General features: G+C 37.4%; 1 protein-coding gene across 2 annotated transcripts in view; it reads left to right on the top strand.

The window, feature by feature from the left end:
- The window catches only part of NUDCD1 (NudC domain containing 1), a 54,852-nt gene that overhangs the window by 28,012 nt on the left and 7,393 nt on the right, over positions 1-19,447 (top strand). For both annotated transcript variants that reach the window (XM_063327411.1, XM_063327412.1), the window contains exons 5-8: positions 2,586-2,774; positions 4,797-5,004; positions 12,770-12,914; positions 15,126-15,251. In XM_063327411.1, coding sequence (XP_063183481.1) covers positions 2,586-2,774; positions 4,797-5,004; positions 12,770-12,914; positions 15,126-15,251 — 668 coding nt within the window. The remainder of the gene's footprint in view (positions 1-2,585; positions 2,775-4,796; positions 5,005-12,769; positions 12,915-15,125; positions 15,252-19,447) is intronic.

Here is a 19,447-nt window from a genome sequence, read left to right as displayed (position 1 = left end):
AGCGTTGTGGGACAGGGAGCTCTAGAGAGCAATGAGGTCGCCCTTCAGTGTCCTTTTCTCCAAACTAGACAAGCCCAAAGTCGTTAGCCACTCCCCGTAGGACATTGCTTACAGCCCTTTCACCAGCTTTGATGCCCTGAGTGGCTTTATTCACGTTGTCTGCTGTTGAAACTTTGGGTGATGTGAATATTTCTAAGAGAGCCAGAAAGCCACCTGACATTGCCTTATGCTTTTGTGGTCAGCTCAACAAGAGGAAGAAAGAAGATGACCATTCCTTAAAAGAGCACTAACACAAACTTTTATTGTATTTCGTAATACTTTTTTACAGTGTGTTTTTTATAACTTACAACAAATGTTCATGGAATGAAACTTTGTCCATAAAAGTGTATTTAAAAGTCTTTACAAAAATCTTGCCAGTTCTCCAGTATTTCCAAGGAACAGTCAAAATTTTTGTAATTACAGTCATCAGAGATGTAAATAACAGGATTCAAAGCAAACTTTAATTATGAAGAGAGACATAAGTTTTGATTTCTTTTAAATAACCATCTCACAAATCAGAGTGATGTATGAACCAGTCTCAAAGATAAAAGCTGTTTTGAGGAATTACAATACTTTACATACTCCTTCATCAGTAGGCAATTGCTATGCTTAACTTTCCTTGAAACTCTGCCTGTGGATGCAGTTTGTCAAATCAGATTGTGGTAAAAATAAGTAGTTAATCAGCAAGCCATTTCTCAAATTACCAAAATCTATGCTTACATCAAAGCAAAGCTTTACAACATAGTTATGTCTCTTGACACCAACAACTGTGAAAGTCTCTGCCATGTCTGGCTGGCTATGCAAAGTGATCACACTTACCACTATTGTATTACCAAAGAACAGAAATGGAAGCATGAAAATAAATCTGTATGGAAGCAGTAGTTAGATCTGTTCCCATCTTGTGTGGTACTTCAGAGGATTGTGACAAAGGTATACTTTCGAAGTTTGTTGTCGTCTTTGGTTAACAAATGTTTTAGGAATCCTCACTGTAAAAGCTTGAAATGAAGAACCACCATGCTGCTTTATTAGACTCAGAAAATGCTACATGCTTAGCTTTCTTCAGACCTTCTTTACAAGAAAAATCATGTAGTATAAATTTACTGAAAGATCATAAAGGTTTACTTAAAAAATTTAAAAGTGTTGGTGATTGATTCAAAATACTCTACAAAAGGTTTGGTCATGCAATCACAAGTCGTGAGGTTGTAGAGGCTTTTAACAAGTGAGCAAATGCTGTAAGAAAGATGCGCAAACAAATTTGATATATTTCAGTGCACAGTTAAATTCAGTCAGTTAAATAACAGCTTGTTCAATGGGTGGCTAACTTCCCACTACAATAATGACATGCTCTTTTTGGTCATGTATTTAAACCAAGGTCTATTGTTAATCTTTTAAAGCAGGTTACCCTGCTGCTTGGAGTCTTTCTGATTGTATAGATCTCTTACTCTGTCTCTAATTAGAATGGTTGAATCTCTTCAATTAATACAGCCCGCCAAGCCCCAACCAAGCTTTTTAGGGAAAAGAGAGGAGCTTTAATTAACACCACTAAGTACCAGAATTATATTATAGTCTGTTTATTACTCTTTAGTCCGCTTCTTCCTTAGCAAACAAGATAATAATTTGAGAGGACTTAAATTATACCTGGCTTATCCATTATTATCTATATTCTCCTATGACTTCAATGTTTCGCTAAGCTTAACATTGAACTCAAACAGGCACACATTTTAGAGTACTAGAGTGGCATAGATGATTTTTACCATCATGAACTTGTCCACTGTCTCTGATAATGAGTCTATGGATTCTTTCAACTAAAGTTGTAGTTACAAGTACAGTGATTTCTTTTAATGATGAGATGAAGCATAAATGTGAAAAAACTAAACTCCTGGGGATAATTTTATCACCTGTAAGAATTTTATCAAGTTGTTTATTTTTTGCCATTCATTTGTACAATCCGTTACTGTTCAGAAGTTGATAAATTACTGAGGACTCTGTGGGCAGTAAGATTCTAATGGGAAAAGAACAAACGTTGTGCTAGAACCTGTCACCTTACTGGTGTTTTATGTCATCAGTACTCATGTGTTTGGGAGCACAGTAGAGAATGGCATAGTCCTTGATGCCAGTAGTTAACATTAGGGACCTCCCCTTTAAAGGGCAGTGTTTTACAGAAGCTGAGGAAGATGGGCATTTTCCATTATGAATAAAGTGTTACCACTAGCTATTTCATTGCTTCTCAAGTTTTTACAGCAGCTCAGCAAGTGTTTGGAAAACTTGTTAGTACAGAGGCTGTGAGTGGTTTCGTGAATCGCTGGGCTAGCTGTGATCAACAAAGTAATCATAGGAAAAAACAGCAATGTTAGATTAATTTTAGGGTCCACATATTTAACAAACTCATTGGAAAACAGACGATAAATTTCTTAAACTATGGTACTGTGATTTAACTGGTAGGATTGCATAGTATTTTCAAGTCTAATGAGATTCTTGTATAATAACTTGTCTTCTAGGGAAATATACTACAGGTAAGATTTTAATTTATTTTTTTAATTTTATAGGTGATCGTAGATATGAAATCTTTAAAAGGAGAGTTTTACAAGGAAAATCAGTCCCCCATTATGCAGCAGTAGAGCCGAGTGGGGATGGTCTAATGATTGTTTCCTACAAACCATTCAAATTTGTGCAAGATGAAGATAACAAATTAGAAGAAGAAAACGATGATGCAAAAGCAGCAAATGAGAAGAAAGGTAAGATTTATCTGGCAGATTACAATAGGCTGCTCTCTTGGTTTAGAAAATAGCTTGTCAGTTTGGCATCTGTTTGGAACCTCTAGCAATAAATGTTTGTCTTTAAGAACAGATTGGCTTTTTGTTTGTTCGTTTTCACCCTGGGAAGTTATACTGTGCATAAACCTATATGAGAAACTTTTTTGGATAGGAAAACTTAAAGAATTTTGTTGCCCTAAGGAAAAGGATATTTTGCAAGTAGAAATATGCTAAGTATTTGCTAGCAGTTGGATTGCTAAGGTAGCACCTAAATTTAGGTATCTGGTTGAAGTACTCAAATTAAGAAGCCAGCCTTCCTAGATAACACTGTGACACCCATTGACTACTCCAAATTGTTGTTCATCAGAAAGCTGTCTGATATGTAATTTACTCCTGCGTGCCTAAATTAGAAAAAAAAAACAAACAAAAAACCAATAAACCCAATACCACAACTTTTTAAATAATGAAATAATTTTTATTCTGTCGGAAAACCAGTTCAGAAAAAGTAATAAACTTCAACAAAAGGCATCCATACTTAATCAAAACAAGATTAAGTATGTAAAAACCTATTAATAAAGTTGTTCTATCTTAAATATCACTAAGCTCTGTAATATATATGTTTATGTAGTTATATTGTATTATTACAGTTGTGATTTTGCTTCTGAATATGAGGCATTCATTAATGAACCGATCCTAACTGAATGATACTAGCACAATGTTTGTCATTGATTTGGGAAGCAATACAAAAAGATCGGTTTTCTGGAATGTATGTATGTTACACACAGTGATAACTGTGACGTTGTACATGTAATTATATTAAGAATAGTCTGCGCATATTAATCTTGAGGCAAAGGAGTTCTTCAGTGCACTAAGCACCGCGGTGCAATGTCTATGCGGTCGTCATCTGAATTATCTAGTTCAATGTTTTAAGGATTTTAACAGCTTCTTGCGTTGTGTGCTAGCTATGATTAGAGAAACACAGTAAAGAGCACTATATGTCTCTTAGCGTAGCTTGTTTCATGCATATATGTGCCCATATGGTGTTGCCAAAGCCCGGAAAACTGTAATTTACGGTTTGCAGCAATACCTTTAGTAAACTTCTCATGGCAGAAGAATCTAATCGTAGAGGAAGCACTGAAACCTGAACAAGTTTAGAGGGATGTCTAATACCTCTTTAAGAAAGAATTTGTCTTTTGCTAAACCTAATCTAGGCTATAATTTTAGTGGCATGGTTATATAAAATTGCAGGCATAATAGATATCAGATGAAGAAATAAGATGTGCCATTAATAGAACTCTAATTTTTGTTGGAGTTTGTGTTCTGTGACCAAACATGCACTACCCAGTCATGCCTTCCTATTGTATAAACACTTCTCTTAAAAAGCCACTTCTTGTAGCAGCTTAGTAATCTAGATAGACATCAGGCAGATTCTAGGTCCAGGAGCAAAAGTCAAGCATTACCTCTGGGCGGGCAGTTTTATTTCATCTCCCATCAGCCGAGGCAGCTGAAGACTACTTGGGCTTCTAAAATAATGTCTGTGGAATAGTCAGTGTAGCTTCTGGCAAAATAGGTAAGAAAAAAATGTTCACGTCGGTGAACAACATATACTTTTGAGCATGCAGTAGCTTGTCAGTACCACTGCACTCAAGATCTCTTCAACCAAGTTATTAATCATTAATATTTCAGTGTATTTAAGTACGTTCTGGTTATCAGTTTTGTAATGCCACAATAAACAGTTAATGCCCATTATATAACTATCAGCATATTTGAGTACAGACATGAATATAAATTGCTTTCCAGACAAGGGCACAAATAAACTTGATTGCTATAAAAATGTTTCTCCTTTTTATAATCAGAATATATTTAATGTAAATTGTTCAGGGTAAAAGTTAATTCCCACTATTTCACAAACTTCTATTCGGTATCTCCCAGGATTGCGTGCTGTGGAATTGAGGACAGCATTTGTCATTTAGTTTGTATTTTTCTGCATGTTTCCAATTGTAGACCCTCTCTATTACTGGCAGCAGTCTGAAGATGATGTGACAATAACAGTTCACATTCCTCAAGACATCACTAAGGATGACATAAAAGTACGCTTTTCCCCTGATAACATATGTGTTACACTGAAAGACCAGCCTCCTTTGATGGAAGGGAAACTCTATTCATCTGTGGACCACGAAAGCTGCACATGGATAATTAAAGACAACAAAAGGTGTTGTATATGGTTTTTAGTTTTCCTATTGATAGAAATTGATTTCAAAGTGTGTACTGTGTCTCTGACTGGGACCCCTCTGGGAATGGACTCGTTTAATGCTACACCCTGCATCCTTTCTTACAAGAACTTATCTCCTCTGATGAAAATAGTTCCCTGGCTTTTGCAATGCTGTCTCACAATGCTGTTTCTTTAGCTAATCGTGAAAGTAATCCCCTCCTCTTACAGTTACTTGCTTATAACCTACATGACCAGCGGTTTTCTACAACAACATAGAATAGTCTTTCCAAAATAATAAAGTCTTTTATTTAAAAAAAAGAAGGCATTATGTATAATGGTCTGTACTGACAGCTAAATCTGTATCAGACTGGGAAATTAAGAGCTGCTACTACTGAGCTGGGAAAGCACAGTTCGTTGCAACATATGTATGTATACATATACATTGGTTCTCATAATGTTAACCTACTCACACTATTTTCCAACGCTTTGCCTGTGTTTATTGGCAGCCAGAGGTAGTGTCCTATTCTGATGTTGCCAGTTGCCTTTCTAAAACAATATTTGGTGATATGAGCTACTGGAGATTAACCATTACGTGTCTGTATTACTGCCTGTCTGTATGACTAACTGGTTATTTTTATTCTTTTGGAGAATAAGCTTGTCCATTCTCTTCTAGTTGATCACAGTGGAAAAGTGAATAGGTAAACTGTTAAATGATTTTCATGAAGACAGTGTATCATATAGTTATGAAACTGTGGTGATAAATTCAATAAGTGAATTCAGTAATATTTTGAAGTACTAAAGAAAAACTATTTTTTACAGATAGCCAGAAAAAAACCAACAGGTTTGAAAATGTTAAACATAGCTTTGTAAGCAGAGTAAACTTAATTGGTTCAACAATTTTTTTTTTAATTATTTTATGATTGATTAGCCTGAATTTACTCTGTTGTTGGTGTTAATAATATGTCTACTTCTGGTTTCCACAAACGAAGCTTTTTTTGGTAATAACATAACAGAAATTCATCAGGTTTGGCTTACAAATTCTTTATTATTATTTTCCTAAGACACTGTAGATTACGTATGCGATATAAAATTAATCTGTGTGAGTTTAACATGCTGTAGACCTCTGAGAAGTAAATTTTAGTTGTCTCTGAAATAAAAACACGAAAGAATGGAGAGGGGAAAAAAATAGATCTAGACCATAGTCAAAGTTACTTTTTTGTTTGTTTGTTTCAAAACCTGTTAGTTCTAGAATTTTAGTTTTCTAATAGAGAATTGCAAGCTAATTTTGGACATCTGAGTTTGATTTCTACTTAAACTCTGTATCGTTAGTAGAGGCTTGGGAGGCCCTTTAGAGGCCTAAACTGATCTCAGTGACAAGACATGTTTAAGGTTTAGGGGTTTTTGTGAGTGCAAATTGTCTACAACATTTGCATCAATAAAAATGCTTCATATATGGAAGGTGACATAAGTATTCAGATTTACTTCCAGATGTGTTTCTGCACATGTCAAAGGGAGTGTGAAATCCCTATATATTTGGAAATGTACCCTTCTGAGTTTTGTGTTTGAGACTTGAAGCTAAAAATCTTGTGTTATAAGCCACTTTCTTTGTAGCAGTTAACAGGTGCAGTGAACACTTACATGCGTTGTTTTGACCTACCTTGTAGGACTTGAACTGAGAGAGCTCTTGAATGCTTAAATACTGCTTAACATACTCCTCTTGATCCTTCCACTTACAAGAGGGATTGAAAGTCTTTGCTCATCTTCTGCTATTGTACTTCTTGTGCTCCCTGGTCAGAACAGCTAGAACTGAAGCTCCATCTAAATGGTTCAAAATAAGATTCAAGTGGAGTTGAATGAAATGCAGTATGTGCATTACAAAAAACAAGTAGTTGATTCACACTTTAATGATCTTGTTCTTCTTTGTACCCTAAGCCCATGTTACCTGTAAAAGTACCTTGGAATTTTTGTAGCTTCTCTTGTCCATTGCACTGGTGGGTTTCTGTTTGTCTGCCTGAGGCAAGTGGGTTTGAAAGTCTGGAACAGACTAAACATTTTCTGCTCTAAGAGCTTTACAGTCATACTTCTGAACTCTGAAAAGTTCATACATTTTACAGTCTGCAACTCATCATATTGTTTATTTAACCTAGCTGTATGTTTCATTATTTAGAAGTCTCATATTAGTCTCAAGTGTTCAAGTAGGGATTTGTGCATAAGTCCACAGCTGTCAGATACTGATATGTAAAGTCTTATTGCAAGATAGAGTTGTGCACGTTCTTCTTTTAATATCTGTGAATCGAGGCACTGAAATATTTCTTCACTACAGGTAAAGTATTCTAACCAGTGCTGGCCATCTATACATTTGGTAGTTATTGTAGCTTTAGTTAGTATCACAGCTATTACAATTAATGCATAAACACAAAAGAAATTCAGAGTAGTTGGAGTGTCCGTACTTCAATAAGAGCGAACTTAAAACAGTTGGTTTTCCGTGTCTGTTTCAGCATTAATCATTCTGTGATTCTGTGATTAAATTTGTGGCATTTCATATTTTTTTTCTTAAACTCGTTAGAAGCTGTATTTGCAAGTAGTGGGCTATGGGATGAAAAGTTAATCTTGTTTTAACTGGCTACCTCTGGTACTCCTTTTAACATACAGAAGATATTTGGATATAGAAGGTATTTGTGCTGATTTGTTCACTTCAACTGAAATAAGACTGTGAGCTGCAGCTGTTAACGTGTTGCTCTGTCAGTCCAGTATTGTCTGACCAGGTTCTTTTAGATATTCTGCGCATGGAGGGTGTAATGATCAAATTTACTTATTTGAAGACGGTGTTACACAGGATTTCTGATTTAGCAGAGTTATACAAAATAAACTGAAAACTCGACACAAATGTAAGTCACACTTAGCAAAATACAGCAATGGCAATACACATTTTAGTCACAGTACCAACACGATTCCCCTTACTAGTCTCTATAATATGCTCACCATCACAACGCTGAGCATCCCCGCTTGCTGGGAAGGAATACATGGGTTGAAGCCATCTCCAGCCCGTTGCTGTCTTCCAAATTATTTTGTTAGTTGTCTATTTTTAGATATACTTTTTATACTATATACTCTGCCTGGGCTGAGCCACGTATTCACTCCTGTGCTGGTTTGGCTAACAGGAAGAAACATTTACCCCACCAGTTGATCCACTCAACTGTTGATAGCTGTTTATTTAAAAGAAAGACCAGCCTTTGTGTTCAGATAAGGTCAGCTTCTTTGCATTATTCCCTGATCTTCATGGGCACATCCCCCTTCCCATCTCTACCATCTCTCTCCAATGTTCCATTGCAGGGGTTTGTTCCTCAAATGTTCCGCAGTGGGTCACATTTCATCCCGTCGGGTTTAATCTGTCACAAGCTCTGTGATGTGTAACTGCTGGTTGCACATTGGAAGCACCTTGTATTGATCATTCTGTAAATGCAGAACCATAGGCTAAGTCCTGAACCAAAGAATTATTTAAACATAAGATAAAGGATGGGGGAAAAGGCTGATTTGTTCATGATGGAATTTGTCTTGGTTCTTCCGACAAGTGTAAGAAAAGCAGCAAGGTCTGTCAGTATGCAATACATATTTGGACACTTCCTGTTTTTACTCTCTCCTAGGATAAAGTAATGAGCCATTATTTCTTGAACAAGCTGGTTTGGTTAAATGGTTGCTTAAAGAGTAATTTCCATATATGGTGGCATCATGTGAAAAAATGTAAGAAGAAAAGAGTTGTTTCTGTGGAAATAGAAGTATTCCCTGTGATAAAAAATAACTTTTATCTTATTTAAAGGAAGGTTTTGCAAATACTCTGTGATAAAGGACATAAATTTAGCAAAGTATAAAATTGCTTATATCACTAACCCCATTTGTCTTTTATCCAAATCAAAACCAAATCCAACACATAACACCACACCAGCTACTGTGAAGAAAAGTAACTCTGTCCCAGCCAAAGCCAGTACATGAGTGCAGAAAAAATACTTAAATCTATTTACTAGATTTAAGGATCAAGAATTTCTTTGGTTAAGAAAAACTCTGCCTTAAAGTTCCTAATGTATTAATGGCAACAATATACCTCCTGGACAAGGAACAGGGAAGGGGGCAATGCATTAGTTTTGTCTGTTTCCAAGGCATTTTGAAATGTCTTCTGTTGTTCTGTCCTTGGCCTCTTGTTTTCTAATACCAATCATTAATATCCAATATAGTTTTACTTAGAAGAGATAAATGCCAGATAACAGTATTTGTTACTTGCATTACAGCCCTTTTTCATTTCATAACCTAAACTTACTAATGGAAAATTCTAACTTACTGACTTTTTTACTTTTTGAGTTTTCTTTGATTAACAGTCACCAAATACTTGATATGAGCAAAAATGTACAGATGGTTAAAGAAATTCCCAATACACCAGTAATGTAGAAGTGGTTCTTGCTGTGCATCTGGCTGTCGTGGTTTGGCCTCAGACGGCAACAAAGAACCACGTGCTGCTCGCTCCGGCCTTCCCGATAGAGGAAGAATCAGAAGAAAAGGCAAGACTCTTGGGTTGAGACAAAGGCAGTTTAACAGAACAGCAAAGGGAACCGGTAAACAACAACAATAACACGGATAGGGGAATATACGAACACGATTACGGAACTGCCGCTCCCCGCCGCTCACCGACCTGACCCGCGACGCCCCAGCCCGCTCCAAGCACGACTTCCTGCCCCCTCCCCCGGCAGCTCGGGGTGGGCATGGCTCACATGGCATGGAATACCAGGAAAAATTAACCCTATCCCCGCCGGAACCAGGACACTGGCAATAAAATATGATTGTGATATAGTTAGTGATTTCTTCTGAAGAAACCAGTACAGGTCAGGGGCTGACCTGCTGGAGAGAAGCTCAGTGGAAAGAGGCCCAGGAGTCCTGGTGGACAACAAGATGATCATGAGCCAGCAATGTGCCCTTGTGGCCAAAAAGGCCAATGGCATCCTGGGCTGCATCAAGAAGAGTGTGGCCAGCAGGTCGAGGGACGTCATCCTCCCCCTCTACTCTGCCTTGGTGAGGCCGCATCTGGAGTACCGTGTCCAGTTCTGGGCTCCCCGGTTCAAGAAGGACAGGGAACTGCTGGAGAGGGTGCAGCAGAGAGCTACCAAGATGATTAGGGGACTGGAACCCCTCTCTTATGAAGAAAGACTGAGGGATTTGGGTCTCTTCAGTCTGGAAAAAAGACGACTGAGGGGGGATCTTATCAATGCTTATAAATGCTTAAAGGGTGGGTGTCAGGAGGATGGGGCCAGGCTCTTTTCAGTGGTGCCCGGCAACAGGACAAGAGGTAACAGGCACAAACTTGAGCATAGGAAGTTCCATCTCAACATGAGGAGGAACTTCTTTACTTTGAGGGTGGCAGAGTACTGGAACAGGCTGCCCACCTGGACGCGTTCCTGTGCAACCTGCACTAGGTGACCCTGCTCTGGCAGGGGGGTTGGACTAGATGATCTCCAGAGGTCCCTTCCAACCCCTATCATGCTGTGATCCTGTGAAAAATTATCCCTTTGACCATGCATATTTCTTGGAAACCTTGTTTTTGACTCCAGTGATTCAAGTATGTGCTTCAGTTTTCTGTCTCAGAGTCCCAGTTCAAGAAGTTATTTCACATAAACGAAGCTTACTGATACGAAGAAGGAAAAAAAAAAAAAAAACCCTGTAACTTCTTGAGTAGTTTGGATCTGTCCTTGGGTCTCCATTAGACATTTTTGCTTCGCAGAGTTTCCTGCAGAGTTTTTCCTGTAGAGTTTCCTCTGAGAGGTTTTGAGTTGCACAAACTTTAATCTTATAAACCTGAACCAGCATACAATAAGTGCGGAGAATACAGATCTATTTCAATGTCACAGTAGAGCGGAATACACAGTATCCCACAGTAGGGAGGGATTTTGAGAATACTCACTGAAGAATAGACTTTATACTAACCGTAGCTTTCTGACACCATGAAGTCTGAGTTTCAAGTAGAAAAAAAGGAAAAAAAAAAGTTACTACAATTTCAAATTGCAACTTTTAAATACCTACATTTTCATTACTGTTCTCCAAGTGTGGAAATTGGGCAGCAGAGTGTTACACGTTTTGAGATATTGTATGTTATGATAGTTTTGCCTATTTCTTTCTATGTAATACTATGGCAGTAGTTATTCTTGACATTATAATAGTTTAAAATACAAAATGAAAAAAGATGCAGTAGAGATAATATTGACTTCTGGGGTGCTAGGACAAGCTTGATGTCAATATTTTTCATTAATGCATTATTTGAACTTGTATGTGAAGTATATAGGTGTATGTACCTTGTGAGATTTGTTTATAATAAGAAAACTAGCATGACATTTTCTACAAGACATTCCCAGTTACAGTTTTTGTCAATTTCTTTTGATAGTTGTATGGTTTATTTTTAGGTAGTCCTGTGAGGAGCAGGGAGTTGGACTTGATGATCCTTATGTATCCCTTCCAACTTGAGATATTCTGTGATTCTGTGATTTTCCTTTGGTTCCCCTCATCAAAAATCTGGGCTTTATACCAGAAGGTTAGCTGTAAATGATAGTTATTCTCCAAAATAATTAAATAAAGGAACTAATATTTGTATATAATTATACTAATACTATATACTAAAATGTGACTTTTCAGTTCTTGATTATTAGCAATTTTTTTTATTAATCAGGTGAGCAATATTGCATGAATCTCAGGCTTCTATTTTAATGGGAAATAGTAATTACACATTTCAGTGTAATAAGTTACACTCAGTTCTTAATGTTGGTACTGCAGTACCACTTTAAATCTGTTGAATAAAAGTTTAAAACTTTCTCCAAAGATCTTCTGTAAAAGTATGCTATTTCTAATACTAACGCAATTGCTTCAGAAACTGATTCAGAGTTCACCTATTAGTTATTGTTATAATGCTAATAACTTAGATGTTACGATGTTAGCAACTTAGAAGGTTTTCTTGTTCAGCCAGGTGAAAGACTGTCACTGTAGACTCTGTAAGTATATCTAAAAAGTGAATTTAATAAAACTAACTCTCGTTTTATTGTGTTGGTCATCCATGTGTTGGTCTAATGCAGTAATTAAATGGAATTGCTGTGTTGGTGCATTGGGCTGTCTCTTGTTTCCGATTTATTTAGTTATACCTAATGGCTATACGAGGTTCTCTTAAGTTTGGGTTTTACTTTTTTATTTTATTTTATTTTTTATTGTGTCTCTTCTGAGATACGATTTTTGGTATGCGATGTAGATAATTAACTGTTGTAGTATTTCTAAGGTCTATAAAATACAATATTTTTTTGTCCTGGATGTTATATAAAAGTAGTGCACAGTTAAGCATACTGTTAAGTACTTCTTAGGTTTCAAATAAATCTCTGTAGTAAAATTCTGTCACTCTGAATAGTTTTCTTTACAGGTGATTTCCTATGGTATTTAAGATATTTTAATAAGACTGCTTCAGGGGAAACTGCATTTACATTGAAAATTCTGAGGACACTTACATGGATACATTCTCTTTGTTCTTAGGCTTTTGAAATCACACGTCCTTAGTCTGTTTTTCTTTAGAATATTTTCCATTAGAATATTTTATAAAATTAATGCTAATGGTTTCTGTTATGTGATTTCATTATTAATTCAATTTGGAAAGGAGAAGTGCTCAAATCTACATTTAGAACTTTTTGACTAATCTGAGAAATGGATGCAGTGTTTTCATGTACTACTCTGTCTTCTATTTGCATTTTAGCTTGGAAATTTCTCTAATTAAGAAAAGTGAGGGACCCCGGTGGCCAGAGCTAATAATTGGTGACACAAGAGGGGAATTCATTATGGACTCTTCCCAATGCTCTGAAATAGCTGAAAGCCTGATGCATCTTACCTCTGAAGTAATGGTAAGGAGTTGAAGATAAAACATTTAAAATTCTTGTACATTCACATATTGTCTTTTCATGACATCCTGATTCGCATTTCATTGACATAGCTCATCAGTTCATTTTCTGTTCCATATCCTAACTCTACATTTATTTTTAACTGAAATGTTAACAAACTAATGGCACTAGGGTTGTGAATATACTTTGAACAGTATCATCACCGTCATGGGGGACTGAATTTAGCTTACGTGATAGCATCTGCGCACCAAAACAGAAGTCTGATTTAACATTGAAAATAAATTTTTCTTCCCACCGCTTACCATGTGGCAGTCTGTTCTAAAGCAGTTGATTTAAGTCATTTTGAAGGATGTCTGGTTTTTGTTTATCAATAGGTTAGCAACACTGTTATATGGTCTTCCTGGGGATACTGTACTTGGCTTATATTGACCGTGAGTGTAAATGGCATTTTTAAAAAGAAAATTTAGGAAAGCATAAGCATGACTCATGAACTGTCTGGCATTATTGTTATACAGGGAGCCTGCTTAAAACAAAATGTAATTTTTAACTGCTGTTTGCATGATACTTCCCTTTTCAGTTTAATTAGAAAGTGGTGTCTCATCTAAAACTCATGAAGTGTGACTCCCTATGGGTCTTGATATATTAGTTTTGGATTATTACTTTTTTTTTTATATAAGGCTGAAAAGTTTTAAAAAAATTCTGTTTAGTGCTTAAATTGATTTTCTTCCTCTCTTCCCCTCCCCTTCTATTTGTGGGCAAGATATTGTAGTACATCTTTTGACCATAGTTTTATTGGGAACTTCAAATTTCTTTTATTTTGTAACTCATACTGAGATTAAAATGATGATTTTTTTTTTTCTTTTTTGTCACAGCTTTTCAGCTTATGTGCAATAGTGATAATGTAAAGGAAAAATCATTCCCTAGGTAACTGTTCATTTAAATAGATGTTAAGTATTTTGTTATACTCTAACTTTAGCTACATATGTATAATAAAGGCATGGATTCTTTTTGGTCATCTCAATTGCTTATGGTAATGATGCTTACCTGGAAGGTTTTTCTAAAAGCCACCCAATGAAACAGTAAACAAGAGGCCATCAAGAATGCTTGATAGATGGAGGAGAGGTGAACCCCAAAGTCTACCCTCTAGAGACAGATACCCTGTTTTCAGTCTTTAAGTCTTCATTTAAGGACATCTTTGTTATCTCTTAAAAAAAATTGTGCTGATCTCCTTCACTTTGTGGACTGAACCAAACTGAAAGTTCTTAATAATCAGCTGAAATGGATGAAGAAATGCACACAGGAGCTCAAGAACTCCCTGTCGGATGAATTGAGTCTTAGCGCCCTGTCTAATCTTACCGTACACGTTCTGTTTGGCCTCAACTTTCAGATTATATTAGTTGTCAAGATGGTGTCTTTTTTAGTGCAAGAAGCAACATTAATTCGTATTTAGTGCAAGAAGCAACATTAATTCATACTTAATGAGGAAGTGCATATATTGCCTTCTGTTTAATAAAGGTCCCTTTCTGTTATGGTGGTTAGTTCTTTAAATGTATCACAAAGGTAACTTAGCTAGGTTGTTTTGAAAATTATCCAAGGAAGAGGTCACTAGCAGAAGTAAGCTGTTTCTGTATGTGGTAGTGTTATTTCTTGCTCTTGAATTACTAGTAAAAGTATTGTTTTTTCCTTTCTTTGACTTGTGGGACATCAAAAAATACAGATGCTTTTTTCTTGCTTTGGCCGCGTTGAAAAATATGCGTAACATTATTAATTTTAAATAATTATTAGCAAAGCTAAAAGGAGGCATGTATTTAAAGCTACTTACAAAATGAATTAATCCATTTTTAATAGCATTTCTGATGGCAATCTGAGAGAATCTTACACTGACGTAGATTTAGTAAACCTGCATAGGTTTTCAGGGTTGTATACTTTTGCTACTTACAGAAGGGAATTTATTGTTTACGCTTCAGTGGCTTATGTACTTTTCCTTAAACTGAAATGGGTTTTGTTGTACCTACCACTCATGCTATCTTCCACAACAGAAATGATTCTGTTCTCTTTGAGTAAGTGCATAATAGCTTGATACTTGATAGTAAGTAAGGAGGTGCAAATGCTTCTTCCTCTTCATTGAACTTTTTTCGTTATGAAATGGGATTTATATATGTACATATTCAGTAGCTCGGATTTTCAGTGTAGTTCACTGTCTTTTTATTTCAGAATCCAAACCCTGAAAAGGAAAACCCACCTTGTAATGCACAAGAATTAGAAGAATGTGATGCTTTTCTTGAAGACAGCGCAAGCTTGTGCAGATTTGATGGTGATACCTTGAAAGTCACTCATGTAGTAAGTGCTGCAAATTATTACAGAAATATTTTTAAACATTTTTTTATTATATCCTAGTTGAATTCTGTTATCAGAACCAAAATCTGCTCCAACTCTTGAAACCACATAAATTTCTTCCATAATGTAAAATCAGAGTAGCACAATATGTGTTCTTCGATGTCATTTTAGCATAAAAAGAAGGTTCCTTTTATTCTGATTTAAAAAATATATACACTTTCACAACTTAGCCATTTGAAAAAACATTATGTCAGAATAATGATGATAAGAAAGAGGTCTTTTTCAGTGGCATAAAATTCTTCTAGATTCCTTCGCTTGTGTTTTTCTTGGTAGCTTTTCGTATAGCCTGGTAGAAAGTTGACTGTTTTTCCTAAGGAGCTGGAGCGTAGTTCACTTGATGATACTTGTTTGTCAATCACACTGGAAATAACAGGTTGTAAGCAAAATGCTTCAATAGGAGGCTCGATCTGGGTTGTAAGCAGCGTTGACTAACAGCAAGTTAGGACTTGATCTGGTCCATTAGCCAAAGCAGGGAACAAAATAGTCACCTGAAAGTGTCACAGATTAAGTTGTCATCTTGGGGTGTTTTGGGGTTTGGTTTTTTTTCAAGATTTCTCTACTAAGCTTGTAATAAACATTGGTGTTGCACTTCATCACTACCTTGTGTCATGCAAGTACATGGAGGATAACTTGTTTTGTACAGAAAATGTCATAGTTACAGAATTAGATTTTGAATCAGTTCGTAATGAATCAGTTCGTTTGAATCAGTGAGGGTGACAGAGCACTGGAACAGGCTTCCCAGGGAGGTTGTGGAGTCCCCTTCTCTGGAGATTTTCAAGACCCGCCTGGATGCAGCCCTGAGGGATGTGCTTTAGGCAATCCTGCTCTAGCAGGGGAGTTGGACTAGATGATCTCTAGAGGTCCCTTCCAACTCTGAAGATTCCGTGATTCCGTAATTTCCTGTTTCCTCAGAAAAGCTCTAGAATAAGTCATAAGTCTACATCTTACAGGCCTTGGTCTATTGGGGTGTTTTGAAAAAAAAAACCCAAAAAACCTACATTTTTGTTTCCTCTGGCAGTACAGCTGCATACGTATATGTCTGTGTGTTTGTATATGTGTATGTGTATATATATATGCTTGTACATGTATATATACGTGCATGTGTGCTGCCAAAGAAGAAAAAAAAAAGATTATTTTTAAAGAGACTAGCATGCTCCACCAAGGAAGTTGTCTGTTTTGTGGATACAGTATGATAGGTAACATTTGTCAGACAATAAAGTCTGTAATGAGTAGGAGGACGTTTTATAGCAAAGTCAGTTCAAATGGATTTTAGCTGTTCAGCGATGCATGGTAAGAGAACAAGAGACAGCAGGCGTAAGTAGAAAAAAGAGGTTCCAACTGGAGGGAAGAAAAAACTTTTACACCATGATTGTAGCATGGATCAGGTTGCTTAGTAAGGCTGTGCAGCCTCTGTCCTTGAGGTTTTGAGACCGGATTGGATAAAGTTCTGAATAATTTAGCCTAAACTACTGCTTCTTGCCCTGAAGGATAAGCAGTTTTTGCCCCAGAGACATTTCACACACCAGGAGGAATATGATATTACAGGATCAGGAAAGGCAGATATGATGTATACTGCTTTCTAGCAGGCAGCAAGACTTTGTGGAGCAAGTTTAAACTTCACAGTAAAGAGCTCTTAAAAATAGGTAGCATAAAAGTAATCCAAAGCCAGATGTATTTAAAGCATTAAGGTCAAAGGACAATTACTGTACGTAGGAAAATTTCATGCATGTATAACCTGCTCTAGCTGACACTGCTTTGAGTAGGGAGGATGTTTAACACCTTTGTTGGTGACGTGGTCAGTGGGATTGAGTGCACCCTCAGCAAGTTGCCAACGACACCAAGTTGTGTGGCGCATTTGACATGCTGGAGGGAAGGGATGCCATCCAGAGTAGCCTTGACAGGCTTGAGAGGTGATCCCGTGTGAACCTCATGAAGTTCAGCAAGGCCAAGTGCAAGGTCCTGCACCTGGGTCACAGCAATCCCAGGCACAAATACAGGTTGGGTGGAGAATGGCTTGAGAGCAGCCCTGAGGAGAAGGACTTGGGTGTGCTGGTAGACGAGAAGCTCAACATGAGCCAGCAATGCACACTCGCAGCCCAGAAAGCCAACCACATCCTGGGCTGCATCAAAAGAAGCATGGCCAGCAGGTCGAGGGAGGCGATTCTGCCCCTCTGCTCTGCTCTCATGACACTCCACCTGGAGTACTGCATCCAGCTCTGGAGTCCCCAACATAAGAAGGACATGGACCTGTTAGAACGGGCCCAGAGGAGGGTCACAAAGATGATAAGAGAGCTGGTTTCTCTTCAGATCGTATAAATCTTTAGTCTGTTCAGAACTGTTTGTGATATGAAACTTAACAATAGCTAAATAACATGACACTTGTATTTATTGTATATGTAATAACGCTATTGTTAGGACACATGTAGATTCAAATTGCACGTTGGGTATTCTGGAGTTTCTTTTACTTAACTACAGATATTTATTTTTATTGAAACCAAAATCTTGATGTTTGTAAAACTGTCACATTTCTGACATGGTACTTCTCAAAGAATGTATTTTTTAAATGTTGATGTGTGCTTTACTAGATAAGGGATTTACAAAATAGTAAGTGCTTGACCCTTAAAAATATGTATAGCTGCTGTTGAAAGACATCTACAAATTACTCAGTGCTGTGTGCCGTAAGGCTTACTTCTTGTCATGTGTAAATAATCTAATTTATATACTGATGTACCTTTGGCTGAAAATGGTGATTGCTGGTGACTTCAAAGTTACTTTTGTGCTAATGTTGGGGTTTTACTGTGGTGTTGTAAACACCTGTGCAGCTTTTTGATTCTCTGTGAAACTACTTCCTCAGTTGGTTACTCAGAGTCCAGCCCTCTCCCTTAGCTAAAGGACTGATACATAATGAAATGAGCTATGGATGGGAAGAGTGCTCTGTCTGTTATCCAGCTGAAAGATGCTTAATTTCTGTCAGTTTGAGATACGGCAATAACAAAGAGGAGCCACCTATACCTAGTGCCTCAGCTTGTAGAGCTGTCTTGGGTGTCCATGCCCAGGTGTTGGTAGCAGCGGGGGGCTGCAGGGGCGCCTCTGCAAGAAGAGGCAGGGGCTGCCCTGTACCAGACACTGCTGGTTCCAAACAGCTCCAGTGGACCCACTGTAGGACACAGCTGAGCCCATCGGGGTGCTGGTGTTCCCTCAGGGAAAATCTGTAAGAAAGGGTAAAAAATGCAGCAACAGTGAGAGCAGTGAGAAAAGCGTGAGAAACAGCCCTGCAAACACCAAGGTCGGAGAAGAAGGAGGAGGTGATCCAGGTGCCAGAGCAGAGATTCCCCTGCAGCCTGTGAAGACCATGGTAAGGCAGGTTATCCCCCTGCAGCCCATGGAGGACCACGGTGGAGCAGATGTCCATGCTGCATGCTGTGGAGGACCCCACACCACAGCAGATGGATGTGCCTTGAAGGAAGCTGCAGCTGCAGGGGTTGGACTAGGTGATCCCCAAAGGTCCCTTCCAACCCATACAATTCTGTGATTTTTTGTTGCTTAGAAAATTAGTAATCCTCATTTCATGATTGCAGATGCCTCTAATGGAGACTGAGGATTACATCACTTCTTTTGTAGTTTTAATGTAACTGAAGAATTTGTATGCCCGTTGAATGGCATAGTAATAGAAGGCTGTTTTGAAGTTGAGGCATTAGACTTGAACTTAATCAGCTGAAATAATTATATTAGTTCTGCCGTAGACTGTATAATCTTGAGTAAACAAATTTCTGGGTCTCAATAATGGTTATTTCTCTCCACTGGATCTCATGTTAAGATTAAATTAAGGTCTTCAAGACAAGAGACCCCATCCTGTGACATTTGTACAGCAATAGCATAACAGGCTTGCAGTTCATAGTTATTGACACAATACACGTAATACAACGTGTTAACAACTATTTGAGAATGATTAGTCAACAAATGTCAGCCTCTGAAATGCTCACAGAGGAGTAATATGTCATACCATGTATTAGGGTGTAATCCTGTGTGTTGCCATTGCAGACAGCTTCTGGATATAAAAAATAGGTCAAATGTATTTGTTCATCTGGTAACATAAACAATGTAGATCAACTCTGAGTACAAACAGGAATTCTGGAGTG

The sequence above is a fragment of the Chroicocephalus ridibundus genome, chromosome 2 (assembly GCF_963924245.1).
Source record: "Chroicocephalus ridibundus chromosome 2, bChrRid1.1, whole genome shotgun sequence".
Lineage (NCBI taxonomy): Eukaryota > Metazoa > Chordata > Aves > Charadriiformes > Laridae > Chroicocephalus > Chroicocephalus ridibundus.
Note: the sequence above shows the minus strand (reverse complement) of the source record. Positions and strands in the feature narration are given on the sequence as shown.